General features: G+C 32.5%; 4 protein-coding genes across 5 annotated transcripts; 2 read left to right on the top strand and 2 right to left on the bottom strand.

Annotated features, from left to right (window-relative positions):
- Nucleotides 1-1,367: 1,367 nt before the first annotated feature.
- Nucleotides 1,368-3,096, bottom strand: LOC123210721 (heavy metal-associated isoprenylated plant protein 39-like). The gene is made up of 4 exons (XM_044629197.1): nt 3,010-3,096; nt 2,798-2,876; nt 2,510-2,669; nt 1,368-1,380 (listed from the first exon to the last, which is right to left on the bottom strand). The coding sequence occupies exons 1-4, from the start codon at nt 3,016-3,018 to the stop codon at nt 1,368-1,370; spliced, it is 261 nt and encodes an 86-aa protein (XP_044485132.1). The 5' UTR covers nt 3,019-3,096.
- A 2,757-nt stretch (nt 3,097-5,853) lies between these two features.
- Nucleotides 5,854-6,805, top strand: LOC123210561 (protein LURP-one-related 11-like). The gene is made up of 3 exons (XM_044629001.1): nt 5,854-6,266; nt 6,343-6,567; nt 6,633-6,805. Exons 1-3 carry the CDS (start codon nt 6,039-6,041, stop codon nt 6,765-6,767), a joined length of 588 nt encoding a protein of 195 aa, XP_044484936.1. The 5' UTR covers nt 5,854-6,038; the 3' UTR covers nt 6,768-6,805.
- A 2,964-nt stretch (nt 6,806-9,769) lies between these two features.
- LOC123210562 (protein LURP-one-related 4-like) lies at nt 9,770-10,628 on the top strand. The gene has a single exon (XM_044629002.1). The coding sequence runs from the start codon at nt 9,869-9,871 to the stop codon at nt 10,415-10,417; it is 549 nt and encodes a 182-aa protein (XP_044484937.1). The 5' UTR covers nt 9,770-9,868; the 3' UTR covers nt 10,418-10,628.
- Nucleotides 10,629-11,339: 711 nt separating this feature from the next.
- Nucleotides 11,340-17,014, bottom strand: LOC123210326 (myosin-4-like). Of its 2 annotated transcripts, XM_044628606.1 has the most exons (10): nt 16,674-17,013; nt 16,487-16,604; nt 16,137-16,337; nt 15,914-16,036; nt 15,530-15,567; nt 15,328-15,439; nt 12,816-15,053; nt 12,426-12,578; nt 11,964-12,055; nt 11,340-11,866 (listed from the first exon to the last, which is right to left on the bottom strand). In XM_044628606.1, the coding sequence occupies exons 3-10, from the start codon at nt 16,308-16,310 to the stop codon at nt 11,623-11,625; spliced, it is 3,174 nt and encodes a 1,057-aa protein (XP_044484541.1). In that variant the 5' UTR covers nt 16,311-16,337; nt 16,487-16,604; nt 16,674-17,013; the 3' UTR covers nt 11,340-11,622. The 2 variants fall into 2 exon arrangements, with proteins under 2 accessions (XP_044484541.1, XP_044484540.1); XM_044628605.1 differs by lacking the exon at nt 16,487-16,604 and having other exon boundaries at nt 16,674-17,014.
- Between the last annotated feature and the right edge of the window lie 1,530 nt (nt 17,015-18,544).

Below are 18,544 nucleotides of genomic sequence, written 5' to 3'. Positions count from 1 at the left end.
AATACTGTTTAACCCTAACATTCTCCTCTTGAAGACCTATCACTGTTTATACGGTGATAAAGCTCAAGAGGGCAACACAAAGAGTTATGCAGACATCAAAAGCCGAATTTACCTACAAATTTGCAAGTCTATCAGCAAGAGAAAGACTGTAAAATTTGTCATCAATATTGACCAAATTATAATCAAAAGAGCAAAACAAAATAACCCAATAATAGGCATCCTGAAGCTATAGCAAATCAAAAACAGGGAAAGCCATTAAAATATTTTTTCCTTGTACAGAACACAACATTTACTATTTACTGTATTTAACTTCTATACCCTTTGATTTATATTCAATCATGGTTTACATATATAAGTATTGGGTTAAATTTACATGTCTTATGTCAGATATTTATTTTGTGCCTTTCTTTAAAAGTATTTATCATCTTAAAATTATATTAAAATTGATTTCAAGTTATAAAATTAATTAATTAAATTATTTTTTTTCAAATTATTATGTTAATAATTTTTTTCTAAAATATTGTTTATATTATTTATTATTTTAAATGAAAATAAAAATATTTTTGCCTTAAAAAATTAATAAATAATTATAAAATTGTAACAAAATTAAGATAAGTATGATAATCCTTTATTAAATGGTAATCAAATTACTGATTATAATACCTGATGTATCATTGAATTAGTAATTAACAAATAAAATAATTAATAAAAAATAAATTACTGAATTAGTAATGGTGAAAAAAAAAAAAATCCATGAATCCTTGATCATATTGTATTTGTGTTGGTGCAAGTCTTAGGGGAGTTGGGTTTAGATTCTAGCAGGCTTGTTTGGGCAGCAGCTCAGGTAGCCCTCTTGAAAAATAATTTATGTTCAATCATGGATGCCATTGTTGATTTTAAATTAAATAAATATTACTAAGTTTGAAATTTTAATTGTATTTATTTAAAAATTTTCTGATAAATTAAGGTTCACCAGTCAGTTTACTTACAAATATTATTATTTATATATAAAATATTATTGTTTTAATATTTTTTAATGCGAGTTTAAATTTAATAATACAAAGTGATGTAATAACATATTATTGGTTGATTTAAAGTGAAAAAAAAAAAACAAGTATATTAATTAATCACATATTATTATATCAGTTTGTATGAATAAATTAATAAAAAATGTTTATATGTATTTATTACTTTTTGAAACCTATTTTTTAAACTTATACATAACTAGAGGGAAATAAAAATTTTCCAATTTTCTAGACATAATTTTAAAGTGAAATGGCTTTATTACCCCTAACGTTCCCAATTTAATTGACAAATTCATGGTAAGTGTTGTATTATATTACCCTTGGAATGCCAATGCATGATCTTCAAAGGGTAAACCTATTAACAGAACAATTTCAAATGAAAAGAGATCTCTAAATTCTAAGATATGTTTCCCAAATCATCATATAGAGATTTCAATGAGTCGGGTAGAGCTGACTCTAGCACGACCCGTCGGGCTCATTAGTCAGGTCAAGCCTTAGGCGAACACAGTAATAGGCCTTCAGACCGGGCAAACCCATGATTTTTTTAGCCTAAGGCTTGACCCTATATATAAGGCCAGACTTTAAACGGGCCAACCCACAGGCTTTAATCAGACCGACCCATTTAAACTTTTTTTAATTTTAATTAATATTTTTAAACACCAATTATTTTTTAATTATTAAAACTGAGGGTAATATCTCAAATATTTCATTTATAATCTCTTACTTATGACGAAAGAATATCATAGTTACATGATAAAAATATTATAAGTTTATAACATAGTATAAATAAATTAATTTACATACTATATAATTACAAATATAAAAAATATATATATACACCATACCATTTATCTATTTGACCATAACATCCAAATTTCTGAATTCATTTGACATTGGATTCATTTGATATTGAATCCGTTTGTAATATTTTGTAATAATAAAATAGAAATAAAATTATAGATATAAAAAATTATTATTTATAAATTTAGACAACTTTTGAAAAAGAGTTGATAAAATAAAATAACATTAAAAATATAATGAAAGAATTGAGATCGAGAGATTTATAAATAAAATTAGAAATAAAAAAGATTTTAATTAATTTATATAAAAAAATTAAAAAAAAAAGTAATTGCCCACAAACAGATGCCTAGCTTCCACCCTTATTTTTTTTCTTTTAAATTTTTAAACAGTATTAAACCAAGCTGGGCTGACCATGGACTTAATATTAAAGTCCATGACCTAGCCTGAAAGATCTATTGGTTCAACTCATAATGCTACAGTATCGGATCGGACTTGAATTATGGGTTTCGGGCCAGGCTGAAATGCCATGTCTTACAAGATAATAAATCCCTAAACCTAATTCAAAGAACACCACCATCAATGCGTGTGAACTCAGAGCCCAAAGAAATGTATATTATTATAACTTCTGAGATTTGCTGTTTGAAATTCAAACCTAATTTACAATAAATTAACATCATTTATTATCTTCTTTCTTTTCATCTTTTTTGTCTTCTTTAGCTGGGCCAACTGATACAATGTCCATCTTTCCTATTTTCTTCAGTTTCTTTGCTATGGCAATTGTATCCATTTCCCCTATAATGGTCAGCTTCTGCTCCTTTGTATCAGCTTCAATTGAATCTACTCCTGCAGTTATTTAATAAATACACACAAGTAACCAACAAGCTACTAATACTGTAACTAAGGAAGGATGTTTTTGATACAAAGCAAAGAAATGAAAGAATTTATAATTAAGGCATGGGAAGAGTTGGTACCATAAATGTCAGCAACAGCTTTTATGGCTTTCTGCTTTGTTTTTTCATCATTCATGGTCATGATCTTCAGCACTACCTTCTGTATATGTTATTTGAGAAACAGTGGAAAACCAAAAATTATATTCTTATACACATCTCTTTCAATACATCAAAACAGATTAAAACAGTTAAGCCATACGTAAGGAATACATGGATAGAGCTGAATATTGTACCTGTGCCATTTGGAATATGTATAAAATTCAAAATGAACAGAAGGAATTTAAGCTGAAAGAACTCGCAAGTAATATGCGTGATGGGGATTTAAGAGGTGAAAAGAAAAGATGATAATATAAATATATATAGTGGTTTGCCGGCCATGGCTTCCCGAGTGTATGCGGTCATAATCAACGTTGCTGGCCACTACTTTTTTGGAAAATAATATTGGATTTTTCGGCTGAACCACGTAAAAAAACGACTTACTGTTGTATATTTTATTGTGTGTTTTTATATTCTTGTATTCAAGCTCATCTGTTTTACTGATATACTTTTCGTTGGTGAAAACTTTCACACCAAGGTCGGCTATTATTGGCATTGTAACTATCATCTAGCCAAGGCTTGCTTTTGGTCTGCCGATCAAATTTTAAAATGTTGGTCAAAAACAGTAAACTTCAAATAATTGTGAAGAAAATTCTGTTTTAGAGAAAGTCGATGAGGATGACATAAAGAGTCTTCACTTTCGTTATTGCAGTTTGGTTGGCGCACTGACAAACAAAAAGCTCTTCAAATAGTTTAAAAAAATGACGAAGAACAGATGAGATGAGTCATCTCCATTTGTCACAGTTCGTTTTGCAAGAAGGTGGATTCATTGAAATACCAAATGGTGCTGCAATTGGTCTTAGTAAGGTTTGCACTCTAGTTTAAAACAATAGGATTCCTTTCTCACTAGTGGAAATGCTTTTTGCCTTCCTCCTTGCAAGTTGTGAATTTTTGTTGGACTTCAATTACTAGTCAATTATTATCTGATTATTCCCAAAAAGAACAACCACCAAGATCTCATATTCAAGCTGAGTTTACATCAGCTGGTCAATTTCAAATCAATTCTGAACTGACTTTCTTATGTTCGAATTTAGTCCGAATCCATCTATAAACTAAAATGAAAATTGTTTAGCGCAGTTCTAGACTTTGTTGGGCCATCTCACATGTAAACCCCATTCATGGACTTGTACTTTGTTTAACATTTAACATGCATGCAAACTAGAACCCACACTATGATAATCATTTATGGACAAGACATTAATTTTGGCCAAGAAATTAATCTTGCTTCAATATGGCTACTTCTGTAAAGGGTCAATATAATAATAAACTGTATTAGATCTTAACGAAAACTTGAACTACAGTTACACTTAAGATTTGGTTCGGCGAATGGAGCAATGGAAGCTGGCCAAATTCTCTATGCCGACTTTTCCAAGCTAATATTAAGTTTATGATGTCGAGGTGTACTGAGGCCAGGTCAAATATGTTCTACTGCTTTTCCGAACATTTAATATCTTTTGAACTTTCATGTACCCAAAATCAGACATTAGACGAGGGGAGTAATGAAAGTACTTTTGTGAGGCAGTCAACTTAATTTTATATTTCGGGATAATCAGCAAGTCCAAATAAGACTTCTGGCGTTAATGACTATGTTCCGATAATCCGGAAGTCCAAATTCGACTTCTCTACAGTTCAATTTATATTGGCTTATACTTGAATGCCCTTATGCCATAATTTCCCCTGTAGAATCGAGCCAAACGAAAAGAAGTAATTGAAGAAAATGGATTTACAATCAAGTTGTTTGGATTCAAAGTTTGACTCAAACTTCACCTAACTAAAACTTTCTTAATTTGAGTTTGGTTCATTCTAGTCAAACACCAAAGTAAACCTAAACTAGTTTGGGTAAGATTCAGCCCTAATATCATTCCCACAATAATATAAGATCTTCAGAGCTTTGGCGGGATTACAGTAATTGCCATTCGGATAAAAAACTAAGAACGTAGCAAATTAGAAGACTAGCACTCACAAAAATCCACACTTGCTTATCACACTATTATTATTATTATTATTATTATTAAATTTCCTTGCTTAAAGTATGTAAAGCGTGCATGCAACTGATCCTCTAAGCCAATACAATACAAGTTATATCTAGTTATATCGTTGTATAAAAAATCCAAATTGCACCTAAATAGATACAAATTAAAAAGCATTATTGAAAATTAACGTTAGTCATTGATTGAAACATTGAGCGCTGGTAAATTCTTTTAATAGTTTTTAGTATTTTATAATATATGATACGTATTTAACGATACAATGTGATATAAATAAAAAATGATATACATCATCAGATATATCAAATTAAAAATATATATTAAATATATCATATGATACGATACATATCTTATGATGTGATACATTTAACTACTACGGATCAATACACTTTTTTAGAAAAAAATAATAGTACAATTGAGGTGTATATAAAAAAATTTTAGGGTTGTTTATAATACTTTTCAAAATGATAACATAACAATTATAATTTTTTAAATGATGTATCAATATGATATGATATGATATACGATATAAAAGATTAAGTTTTTTGATATATAATACAATATACGGTTTGACTATTCCTTTACAAATACACAAATCTTCTAAACTCTCCAATTCTTTCAATGATGGTGTATGTAAAATTTCGAAAATAATTGCCTGTAGGCAGTTACAATTTAAAAAAGAAAACCCAAAAATCTGGCAAAGTTACAAATAAATGGATAAACACAAAAAAAAAAAATATTGCATGTTCTTCTATGCATGCTTGGACAACCTCGATCCAATGTTTATGTATATAGAGGACAAGAAGTAAAAAGTAAATCTAGAAGTTGTTATGTTAAGAAATCAAGAAAGTCTAGAAAGTGTTGAACAAATTAATGAGGACTAAAAAAGCATGCATAAAACGTTGTTTTAATTTCTTATGTGGAATTACCCAATTCAATTATAATAATTATTATGAATTAGAATTTAATCCTGAATTGATCTCTTATTCAATTTGATTTGTAAGCTAAATTTATTATATTCCTCTCCATGGCACACATTGCGTTGTATTAAAATTATTGTGATCCATTCAAGTCTTACTTGTAATTTCTAGGATCATAAATTGGCTGTCTTGCTCTTGCAGTGGACTATTAATTAATTCCTACGCCCATATTTGTTTCCTTGCAGAAAATTTCAATCCATGGCTAAAGTTTACCCTAAAACACCCATTGTTTCTCCTTTCATGACTGCAGAAAGAGAGTCATTCACGATATGGATGAAGTCTCTTTTATGCCATTCAAAGGGTTGCACAGTTTTTGATTCCAATGGCCAGATTGTCTATCGCGTTGATAACTATGACAGGAAGTCCAGAGACGAAGTTTATCTCATGGATCTTCGTGGCAAAGTTCTCTTCACTATAAAAAGAAAGGTACTATGACTATCCTAATACATATAGTTAGTGTTTGTGATATGTTATATTTATGGAGTGACGTATTTTGATGCAGAAATTTCTGGTTTTTGAACGGTGGGAAGGCTATAAATGGAGCAGCAGCTGTAGCATAAAGAAGGAAAAGCCATGGTTTAGAGTGAAAAAGCACTGCAAATACTTTTTTATGGGAGATTTAGCTTGTGAAGTTAGAGCTGGACATGATAAACATTGGATTGTGAGATCGTCAGGCCGGAAAGCAGAATTTAAGATAGTGAATAACGACGGAAAGATGATTGCAGAGGTTAGTTTTTAATTTGTTTTGATCATTACGAAGACAGTCCATAACAATTTTGACTGCATCTGCAGGCAAATCGAAAGCAGTCGTCTTCTGGAATCTTGCTAGGAGAAGACGTATTGACTTTGAGCGTGGAACCCTATGTCGATCGTTCCTTTATCATAGCTCTCGTCATCGTCTATGGATTGATCAATCGAAAAATGTAAATGATAAATCTTCTCATCAAGCACAATTTTGCAGAGCAGGATGTTTTTATTATTCTTCTTATTTTAAAAATCTGAAATGGTTTTTGAGTTCATAAAATAGAATAATCAACAGAGAAAAAAGATTATTGAATATTCAATTAAAAGAGTAACAAGCTTGACAATGCTAGTACTAATCTTGAAATGGGTTTCAGCTTAAACTCAACAGTTAAATATTGAATCGAATCTGAATTGGTTTTGTTCGAATCTACCTTTGAAATAGCTAGGAACACTGCTAGAGAGATGATTGAAATCAACAGAAAGAGAAAAGAAACATATAGAGACATGCATTCTTATACTCCCTATTCAGTTTGAATTGTATGCATACTTACGATCGAATTGCTTCAGAAATTTTCTGTAATACACAAATTCAGGAACTAATAAGGAAGAAAATGAGAATTCGTTCTCATGAGAAAGTGCGTGATGATCTCATCCCAATCCACTGTACAATGACAAACCTGGTAATGTACATAAATGAGCATATCAATTTAAACATGCTCTTCTTTTAATCAAGTCAATATCTTTAGGTTTGGGAATTCAATTGCCAACCAACTACCCAATAGAATAAATTTCCTCTCATTAAAACTTTTCAATTATTGAAAGTAAATTATTAACGATCAATTTCAAATTATTAAAGTTATAAATTTTTTTGGTTTTAACAAAAGTATAAATAATTAATAACTAAAATTATTAAAAAAGTATTCATAACGATGAGATATGATTTTTTCATTATTATTTTTCTCGTTAAAACTAATATTTTTTAATAAAATGAAGTTTCTTGAACTAATTATATTTCTTCTTATCTTTCTTATTTTCCTTGGATAATCTTTTCTCTAATTTTTTAACTTTAAATAATAACTTTTTAGCAACGATTAAGAAAGAAATTATTGATTTTTAACTTAGGATATGAAAGGAATGAATAAATTACATTCTCTAAGTAAAATATGTCTATTCACATATCAACTGATCATTTTCAAGAAAGACAATCCACATTTTGAAGTTACCGTATAACAGATATTAATGTTCTTTCACTCAACAATGGCAGTCCAACAAGGGCTTTATCTTTGACATACCAAGTGAGAGTTGTGTGAATCACAAGCGTAAAGCCATGTTACATGTTTTGTGTTACACGAACATTTAACATGCGCAACTCAGCATGTTCCACGTGCATATTGAATAGAACATATTCTAAGTCTTGATTATGCGATTTTTGACACTGACTTTTCATGCAATGCCATACAACCTTATAAAGTTGGAAATTAATACGTCACTTTTACATCATAAATAAGAAAAATCTTGCACGAGAAGTTCAGATTCTACTAGTTTTTCATGCAATGTCTTGGAACTTTGATAAATACTATATATATAATTAAGTATATTCTAATCAACGATCCTTAGAATTAGTTTAAAATTGATAAATTGAGATTTGAATTCGTTTTTAAAATATTTTATTTCAGATTTTATTTAAATCAATTTAAACTTAAATATTTTGATTGACTCACATTTGACTCGTTTTATAAAGAGATACCCAATTCTTAACTTGAATCTAGGTTATTTAATCCAAACTAGAGTAACTTAGATTAAATTCAACCCTAAACATATATATATTAGTGCTTTCAAATAATATGAATTTTTTTATTTCTTCCTTAATCTATCTTTTATTGGTTGTTTTGTCGTATGAGTAATCTTTTGTTATTAAAATATTGTCTATTTTGAATAAATATTAGTTTAAAAGTTGAAGTCTATGATGTTTGTATTTAACATTTGTATTAAGTTAACGTGAGATTTGGCCAAAAATGCTACATCTAATTTTGAGCAAAATCTGGATTTGGTTGAGATTAATTTAATCTCCTTAACTAATATAGATAGAGGTTGTATGTGGGATGACATGGAATCTTCATCTTCATCTTAAATTATTATGAAAATATGTTGGATTGGAAGGCAAAGTAGGAAGGGACCAAGAACAACCGGCTTCATTCCATCAAAGTCCCTACCATGTCGGGCATAACTAAAGATGACAAGCAGAAAAGGCTTTCATTCTGTTCATGTTGGTCAACATTAATTGGCTAGCAGCCTTAATACGAGTGAACGCTTCTTTCTGCACATCAAAGTCATTGGGACAATCGACACAAGCACGGAACCGACCAGTACGAGCTCGGCCACGCTTTACAGGGACACCTCTTTGCCTTTAAAAAAATGAAAGGAGAAATATAGTAAGCATTAGAATACAGGAAGATAAGCTACAAAATTACTAATGAGGTAATCAGTAGATGGATATGGATATGAATATGATGAGGCAACCTAATCGATTAAATCTACATGTGCACCTCTTTGTCTTTTAAAAAATGAAAAAAAAAAAAAAAAAGTATTTGAATACATGAAGATAAGTTACAAAAACAACTCACAAGAGAATCGATAGATGGATATGAATAAGATAGAAGCAAATTAAATGATTAAATCTACATAATAATGCATCTTGATGAATTTTGGAGATAATTCTAAAGAGTTCTCTTAGAGATCAAAATTGATCGAATCTCGTTGCTAACTAAGATGGCTATAGAAAAACGATAAGCTTCCTTCTAGTAATGAAGTCCAAAAAACTCTTTCTTCATTAGTGTTTTGGAGCAATAAACATTAGTCTCTTTTTTTATTGCAATATACGTCCAGGTAATACGTATTACCATTTGTCATTTCATTGGATATCAATCATCTGATGGTTAGATGATGTTACCTGTAATACAATTCTCGAGAGTTAAGCTTACCCGCACATGGGATAGCCTTTTTTTTTAAATAGTAGTTCTAGAAGATCACTTAAAATATAGGAAAGATTATGATCCTCATACTGAGTCGGTAACTCATTTATTTGCAATTACTTTTGTGCAGCCATTTCCCATTTACGCATACCATAAACGTGATAAAATAGGATTAATCTCATCAAAATTTGCTCGGAACTTTCTCTGCTCTAGGCCTCAAAATCATACATCTCTATTTAAACATTACTAAAGCTTTACTCTCATAGTCAAGCTTCATCTCAAAGCAAAGAGTTCTCTCTCACAGTGAAGTCCATGGCCAAGGTTCATCCTCTCCCACCTGGTTTGCCCAATGTTTCTTCAAGGAGAGAATCATTCACCATATGGATGAAATCCCTTGTGATGCAAGCAAATGGATGCACCGTTTACAATGAAAACGGAGAGATTGTCTACCGTATAGACAACTATGACAAGAAAGGCAGCAGTGAAGTTTATCTCATGGATCTCCGCGGCAAAGTTCTGTACACAATACTCCGAAGGGTATGGTTTTTAGGAAGATGGGAGGGTTATGAAGGAGATAGTTCAAGCTTGAGGAAAGAGAAACCGAAGTTTAAAGTAACCAGAAAGGGTGTTGTCGATGCTGAAGCTGGTTGCTATAGATTAGAGGGCTTGGCTGGTAAATCAGAATTCAAGATCATAGACTGCAGGAGGGGAGGTGTTGTTGCAGAGGCTAAACGAAAGCAGTCATCTTCAGGAGTAGTTCTAGGAGATGATGTTTTGAGTTTGGTGGTCGAGCCTCATATAGATCACTCTCTCATTATGGCTCTTGTGACTGTGTATGGACTTATACATCAGAGATTGTAACTGTTTTTCAAAATTCTCATTAGTTGCAACATAGAACTGAGTTTTTTTTTTTTTTCTAACCCTGAAAGAATCTAACTGTTTTCTGGTTTTTTTTTTTTAGTGGGAATTTCAACCATTTGTACCTCAGAAATTGACTCTCATAGCACCCTTTTTCTTTTTGTTGATATTGCTGTCAATCGAGTATCACTGTGTGACATAGAAGAAACTTACAGAACATTGTCATTTCTATGCCCCTGAATTTTTTCAGTTGATACGTTAAACCAGTAATTTTAAAAAAATAATAATAATACAATCCCTTTTCTTAATTTTCTTCACTATAGGGTCTAAATTCTGAAACTGGAGCTTCGCTAGCAGAGTGGAAATTTAAAAACTAAAAAGATCGAAAAGGGAACATAAATATTTTCAGGGATTTGTAATTTACTGTATACTTAAACGAATGACAGCAGAGCAAAGGATTAGTCTAATGGATGGTGGGTAAGGTTACCCTTGTTCTCTTAAAGAATGATCTCTCTCTGTCTCTCTCTCTCTCTCTCTCTCTCTCTCTATATATATATATATGTTCTATCGGTGGAGCTCCCCTTCATCTTCTCACTGTATAATACATTCAAATATCTCATAGCTTACTAATAAGAGATGGATCCAATATGACCCATCTATTCTCAATTATGTGGGGTTATATCACAGGGCTCTTAATATTTAATCGATCAAACCCAAGCATGTTGGAGCGTGGAAAGGAAATAATGTAATCTTTTCTTTCCCCAGTAAGTTCCAAAGGAATGATGCTTTTGACCGAAAAAGAGGTAGCCTGATAGTTTTGTTAAACTGAAATTGGGATACATTTGCCTCGATGTTAATGCACAATGGATTGGAAACATGAAAGCTGTAATTCTGCTTAGGGCAAATAGTGACTAAGCTTATATTGTTTACCAGGAAAAATGAATGAATATATTAATGATAAATCTTCACATAGATCATGACAAACTTTGAACCAAAGGGAAAAAAAATTTAGGAAACAGCATGAATAAGATACTGAAGACAATGACCTATGGAAACTACAAGGTAAACTTTCATAAGATTTGTACAATTTAATTTATTCACTGTGATGGAACCGCCACGTCTATGTTTGTTTTTCTGTGAAAGGGCACGCACAGGTGATGCAGCTATACATTGTATATAGGTTTCAGCGTATACCAAGGAAACAGTTACTAGCTCTTCTTGGCATTCTTGAGGTTGCGTACGGTCATCACAAGCTCTTGTCTTTCACCTTCTACCTCAGCAAACTTGAGACTTATCTCTGAATATCTCTCTTGCATATCCTTAAGCTCGCTTTCCATGGATTTATTTTTTTCTTTCAGAGATGCTAATTCAGTCAACATGTCATCGAGGTTGCCAATTTTATTGTCTATGGTAGATGGTTTCAGTTCTTTCTCTGATAAATTACCATTGTTGCTGAGAAGAACAGTAACGATCAGCATTGAGTTAGTTTTGTTATTATTATGATATCAATAGAATTATAGAAAAAAAAAATCATTCCTCAAGTCCATACCTATTGACTGGTGGCATGAAATTTCCATTTTCCTTGAACAGGCATGATGAGCTGCTCAGAACTTCAGCTGGGCTTCTTATTTCTTCAGCTACCTGCGTCACAAGATGAAACATTGTAGAAATTAATGTGGAATTTTCACTTTGTAGCACTAACAAAGCAAATATAATAAGTTCAACTTTGAAATAAACTCAGGACTTCGGAACATTCGACTGAAAATAATGCAAAGCATTAACCAGAAAAGATATTGCTCAACGAAAACTTAAACAAGTCCTCAAACCATGACAAAAAGAACTGAACAGGTTAAACATAATTTGTTATGATTTAATGATATCATGATATTATCCAAACATCTTGATGCATGTTCCTCACATGGTATACAGTGTCTGCAGTTACCCTTAAGTTGTTTGTTTTATGAATTAATGCATGTCTCTGAATCATTACATGATACATAAATTTGCCAACCTTTCCAAATGATAATTTGCAGAAACTGCTATTCTGATCAAACTCTTCCACTCTGAATTCCAATTCTTCTATCTTTTTGCGAAGATCCTTTTCCTTCTCTAAAAATGAATTTGTTGAGGTCTCCAAAGCAGTCTCCTTCAACTTTATTTGTCCCTGCCAAACAATACAATTACCAGTACCCAGGTCACTATATCCATCATAAATAGAATAAACAATTGAAGAAACACATTTTCATAAAACACTATCAGGCATAAGCAGGAATGTCAGGATCGTCGTTTTGTAGTGCTAAACCATTGATAAATTTATACATGCCCACAAATTTTGCACTTAAGACAAACATTTTCAACTCATATATTCAGTTCCATATACTATATTGAGTAGCACATTTACCTCAAGCATTCTTATCTTTTCTCTCAAACTGGCAACCTCTTTAGATCCTTGAGCAATGGGAACAGGTTTACTGTTTCTTGAAGCAGTTCTTGCACCATCAGAAATTGACCCTCTTCTGTTGCCATCCTTCATCTTCTTCTCAAGAACGGTGTATGCATCTTCTTTCTTCTTAAGGTCACCCTTTAACTGAAAAACCTGCTTTCTAAGTTTTTCTTTCTCTAACTCGTCCTCAAATAGTGAATGTTTCAAGTCATTACACTGAGCCTTGTGCACTTCGACCTCTGATTTTAAGAGTTCAAATGCTGCCTCCTTTTCATCCTTGAGATGCCTTAATCTCAGTAGCTCCTCCTGTGATTTCTCTGCTTGCTTCTTCATTAAAGCAATTTTATTTACCAGTTCATGCCTCTCCATATTCCCTTTTTGTAACAGCTGCTCACTTTCCTTGACTGACTTCTTCATTTCTTCCAATTCAATTCTCAAACTTTCTTTCTGTTCTGCTTTTACAGAGAGAAGATCATTATTTGTCCTGAGTTTTTCAATCTCAGATTTTAGCTGCCAAATCTCCACGGAGAGAGCCCCACAAACTTCTTCCTCGTGCACCTTTTGCCGCCCAAGCTGCTTGGATATATGGTCAATCTCCTCCAACAGCTGCTCTATCTGCTCTGTTTTCTTATTTATCTGGTCGTAAAGTTGACAGAATTTTGTCTCATGATCATCTCTAGCTGATAGGAGTTCTTCATGAGCATTCCTGAGCATTTCTTCTAGGTGGCTTTTCTCCATGCGCAATTCACTGGCTTCTGCCAAGGCTTTCATAGCCACCTTCTCATTTGCATCAAATGTAGAGGCCATTTGTGCAGAGAGCCTTCTAAATTCCTCTTGTAGCCTCTCAGCTGTGTTAGCATTTTTCAATCTTGTCTTTCGCAAGGCTTCCTCAGCTTGAATTGCTCTTTGCTCCTGCTCAATTTTGGCACGTGTCACAGCTCCCAGATCTGCTTCATGCATTAGTCCCTGCCTCTCCAATTCTTCCTCCAAGTCCTTGATATGGGCTTCAAGTTCTTTTATGGTGGCTAAAGAATCAGAGAATTCTTTTGACTGCTTCTTGAGTTCACTCTCCAAATTCTCAATTTGAGTTTCAAGTTCACTTATATTCTCAAACGAAGAAGAGCATTCATAGTGCATCTTCAGCTGTTCTTGCAGCTGACTTTGCTCTAATTTATATGAGAGATCATGATTTTCTTGCTTCAGTATCTCATAATCAAGGGCAAGCTGTTCCACTTGCATCTCTAGCTCATCTTTATCTCTTCTATAGATCTCTATTTCACTGTAGAGGTCCACGACCTTTTGTTCCAGCATGTATGTCTCCTTGGCATCTCTGTGTTCCTTAACCAGCTTTTCCAGTGCCTTTTGTTCTTCATAATCGTCTGTCTCACTCCTAAAACAGTTTCCCCTGAACTCTTCAGCATTGTCACGGTGTTGTAATTTGTTGGATGGATTGGAAATCTCTCTGTTTCTCTGTTCCAACATTTCATCTAGGTCTTGTACAGCAAGCATTAACTCAGAATTTGATTCCTGTGTCTTTTGCAATTGTATCCGTAGATTTGCATTCAGGTCTTTCTCATATTGCACTTCTTGTCTGATTTCCTCAATAAGAACCCAGGGATCCCTTCCCTCAAACTGCAACTTGTTTTTGACTTCAGCTTCATCCATATGCTTCTGAAAAGTCTTTAGTCTCTCACATTCCACCATGAGTAGATCTCTCTCCTCTTTTAGGCTGACAACTTCCCTGGATAGATCCTGTCCCCTTCTACTTTCTTTAACAATTTGCTTTCTCAGTGTCTGTAATTCCAACTCTGACAAATTCGCCTGCCTTGTCAAAGCAACAAGCTCAGACTTGAGTTTTTCAATCTCATTATCTGAATCCTGTTGAGACCTTTCTCTTACAAAAGTGTCTTGATAGCCATTTGTGGAGTCATCAGTACTTATTCCATGATCTGAACTGACTGACCACTCACATCGCAATCTTTGTTGCTCTTCATAGATTGTCCCTTTGGTATTCTCTGTTGGTTTATTGGGCACTGCAGTGTGGCTCAGGGATGACAGAAAGCTACTAGGGATCTGGTCTCGTGGGGTATTGAGCCCAGAACCACTTCCAGAACTTGACAATGTAATGTCAGATCCACTAGATGCTCTGAAGTTGCCATTCAATTCAGCATTGAGGACAGTTTTATGAGGTTCATCCTGTGAAATAAAGAAAAACGCAGAAGAAACATACTTTTATCAATCATTTGCATCAGAAAATATAAGGGGGAAAAAAGGACAGTTCCCAGGAAATATAACTGTCTAATTGTTTAAAACTTCAAATCCCACAGACACCAATCGAACTCCCAGTCTTCCTCAAACCCAACACATTGTCCCCATGGAAAAAAAATGTGTGGAAAAAGTAAATAAAAAAGAAAAAGGAAAAAAGAAGAGAACATAATCATATCCTTTTGTAGGCAAGAGGAGATCTTACTTCAGTAGAATTGCTGCTGTTGTTGCTTTCCCAAGATTCAGTGTTGCTTATTTGCATCCACAGACTCCTACCATGGTTTGTAATGCTTGCATCTTCATTTTCCTCTGTTTCTCTGAATATATTCTCAAAGAAGACGAAAATTTGCAATCACAATCCATGACAGCTATGATAGTAAACAATTTAAAAATGAAATCCAGTTTACCTTTGATGGACATTTTCTTGAACCCTTTGTATAGAGACCTACCAAAGGGAAAGGGCAGATTTCAGTTTTTTGCATTTTACTCAGCATTAAAATTTCCAATGTTAACATTAAACCGCAATTGCAAGCAGATGTCACATGAAAACTATAATATCCTGCTACAATAGTCTGGCCTACTGAGAAAAATATTGTTGGTTTTGAACACACAATTTGTCACAGATTTGCATTTGGACTTTGCAACATAAAAACGTCTTGACAAAGATGTGGCATGCCCATATGCATCTCTCCCGTGGATGTGGGATTTGATAGGGTTGTTACAAAAACTTTTGAAAATGTTCCACCACTATCTGCCGTGAAAGACATAAATATGAGAAAGAGAGTACTAACATGCAAAACTGCTTTTGACAGTGAATTCTTTAAGGGCAGGGAAACATTAGAAACTTTAGTTGCCTCAGCATAATGAGCAAAATCGATCGACACTTCCCCAAGTAAACCAGCTTTTGAGGATCCCTACAACAACAACAAACAAGACAAAATCTCATAATCATAAACAACCACTTGATAAAAAAATCTATACAATAAAACCTAAAAAATTGGCAACATTTCTTACAGTTGAGAGAATGAAATGGTAAATTCTTTCACTGATCTTCCCAGTTTTGAGCTCCCTGGAAAATTTCAGAGTCTCATAGATCGGATTTCCCCATCGACAACATCCATTTTCTATTATAGCCTTCTCTGATCTTACCGTTGGCTTTCCCACATCCCCAGGAACCACAGATATCATCAAGGCATTTTCTCCCAACGGTGCCACCTGATAATACAAAAAAAAAAAATCATTTTTTAAATTTCTATATTGCCGATAAAACCCATCAAAAGAAAATAAAATTAGCATTCTTCTCTTTCAAAGCCTCTCTCCTTATTTGTTAGAAAATTGAGTTAAGTTTATCAGCTTATGAATACCCGCAAGATGAGAATTTCCAAAATTTCTTCTCTTTTCCTACGTTTTCTCAGAAACCAAACAGAACCCAATTCAACCCAAAAAGAAAAAGAAAAGTGTCAGCTCCAACAAGCTCCAAAGCTGAAACCAAAAACATATCACAGTCACTGCTAGAAAAACAAAAATAAGGCCTATCTATAAACATGTTACCTGAGTTGCATGAAACTGCAACTTGAAGACAGCTTTGACCTTGTTCTTGTCGGACCTCCACCGACCTGACTTGAACATCTTATCTGGAGCTCCACCGGAGACCCCGAAACTCAGAGGAGCTCCGGAAATACTCGCCGGAAAACCACCATTATCACACAATCAAGCACAAAACACAATACAATACAATGTAGAGGTCCAAAGGAGGTGGAGCGAAACTAGAATCAGAATGTGGGCTGGGCAGTAAAGGAAGGAGAAGATAAAAAAATAGCAGTTCTAAAGAGAAAGGTCTTGCGTTTCACTTGGCTTCTTCATAGGTAACAGTCTTTTCAGAGAGAGGTGACATGTGTTTTTGTTTTATTTTTAAGTGAAAAGGAAATATAAAAATTCAAGAAGAAGCTTCTTTCTGATTATTACGTTGAGGGGATGGTGAATGCCTGCCCTCACTTTGACATACATACCCTTCATAAAGTAAGGCTGCATTTTATTCGAATCGGGTTGAAATAAGAATTAATTCAAATTCGATTTAAATTTAGAAAGACCAAATCAAGAATGATGGGTTTAAAATTTTTTAGTTTGAGTTTAGTTCAGATGCAACGTGATTTTGGACTATATCCAAATTGAACTTAAATGTTTAAATCGACTGAAACTTAGTTTGTAAAAACAAGTTTAATCTTTAACTCAAACTTAATTTATTCAAGTTTGAACTCAATTCATTTAATCTGAGTTAGAAGTCGAACTCAAGTTAGTTATGATCATATCTAATCTATAATTGATGATACATGATATATATCATATCATATTATACGATATAGATAAAAAATAATATGTATCATATAATATATAAAAAATTGATACGATACCGTTAATATATCATTTCGATACATCCTTTTAAAAAAATAATAATGTGATTGAGATATATTGATATATTTTATAATTTTAGAAAGTATTTATTATGTTTTTTTAAATGATAATATATTATTTAAATTATTTTATTATTATATAATACATAATAAATAATAAATAAAATTATATTTTTGATATAAAATACGAAATATAATCCAAACTTATTCTTGAGGGCAAAACAAGAAGAAAACTTGGTGAATTTTTCATTACAAATGAAGGCCTAATAAGGACTAAAATAAGGACGGTCCAATGGGGAAAAGAAGCTTGTTGTAAATGCAATAATAATTATAATATGTGAGCCATTTTACATGAAGAAAATGACACATTTTAAATTAGGCTAAAAGACTTATTCCCACATAAAGTATAATGAAATCTTAAAATTTTATCTTATTATTTTTAAAATTTTTAATATTTATTCATAGCTAATTTCTATCAAAATTTTTAGTTAAAGTTAAAGGTAAAATTATTATTTAAAAATAAAAGTTTATATTATTTTATCTCCTTAATTTAGAAAAATAATAATTTTTCTCAAAAATTAAGTTTTGAAAAGTAACATTTTTCTTCTATCTAGGGTTATAAATTTTGCCAAAGATTTTTTGTCGAACAACAACTAAACTCTCTTTCTCCCAGTAGTGTCTCTCCCCTTGGTGCTTTTCTTTGACCAACGATATTTGTATTCGACAAAATCTAAATAAAATTCAGACGAAGAGTTTTAACTCTTCATTTAGACCTTTGTCGTTCAAACAAATTGACTTCATCGTATTTAGATGAAAGCAATCTGTTTAGATGATGAAGGTCCGAATAAAAAGAATTTCACCTAGATTTTGTCAAATCCATACGTTGTAAGTCGAAGGGAAAACACCGAAGGGAGAAAGATCCACTTTCATTTGCAAAAAAATCATTGACAAAATTTGAAACCCTATATAGGGGGAAAATGTCTTTTTTCAAAACTTAATTTTTTAAAAAAA

Source organism: Mangifera indica, chromosome 3 (genome assembly GCF_011075055.1).
Source record: "Mangifera indica cultivar Alphonso chromosome 3, CATAS_Mindica_2.1, whole genome shotgun sequence".
Taxonomy (NCBI): domain Eukaryota; kingdom Viridiplantae; phylum Streptophyta; class Magnoliopsida; order Sapindales; family Anacardiaceae; genus Mangifera; species Mangifera indica.
The sequence above is the reverse complement of the archived record's forward strand: the minus strand, read 5'-3'. Positions and strand labels throughout refer to the sequence as shown.

Coding starts and splice junctions, on each gene's coding strand:
- LOC123210721 (XM_044629197.1), bottom strand. Junction 2,670..2,797: donor AGCTGTTGCTGACATTTATG/GTACCAACTCTT, acceptor AAATAACTGCAG/GAGTAGATTCAATTGAAGCT.
- LOC123210561 (XM_044629001.1), top strand. CDS start 6,039: ATGGCTAAAGTTTACCCTAAAACACCCATTGTTTCTCCTTTCATGACT. Junction 6,267..6,342: donor TCTTCACTATAAAAAGAAAG/GTACTATGACTA, acceptor ATTTTGATGCAG/AAATTTCTGGTTTTTGAACG. Junction 6,568..6,632: donor ACGGAAAGATGATTGCAGAG/GTTAGTTTTTAA, acceptor CTGCATCTGCAG/GCAAATCGAAAGCAGTCGTC.
- LOC123210326 (XM_044628605.1), bottom strand. CDS start 16,751: ATGTTCAAGTCAGGTCGGTGGAGGTCCGACAAGAACAAGGTCAAAGCT. Junction 12,579..12,815: donor AAAAGATAAGAATGCTTGAG/GTAAATGTGCTA, acceptor ATTGTTTGGCAG/GGACAAATAAAGTTGAAGGA. Junction 11,867..11,963: donor TTCATGCCACCAGTCAATAG/GTATGGACTTGA, acceptor TGTTCTTCTCAG/CAACAATGGTAATTTATCAG.
- LOC123210562 (XM_044629002.1), top strand. CDS start 9,869: ATGGCCAAGGTTCATCCTCTCCCACCTGGTTTGCCCAATGTTTCTTCA.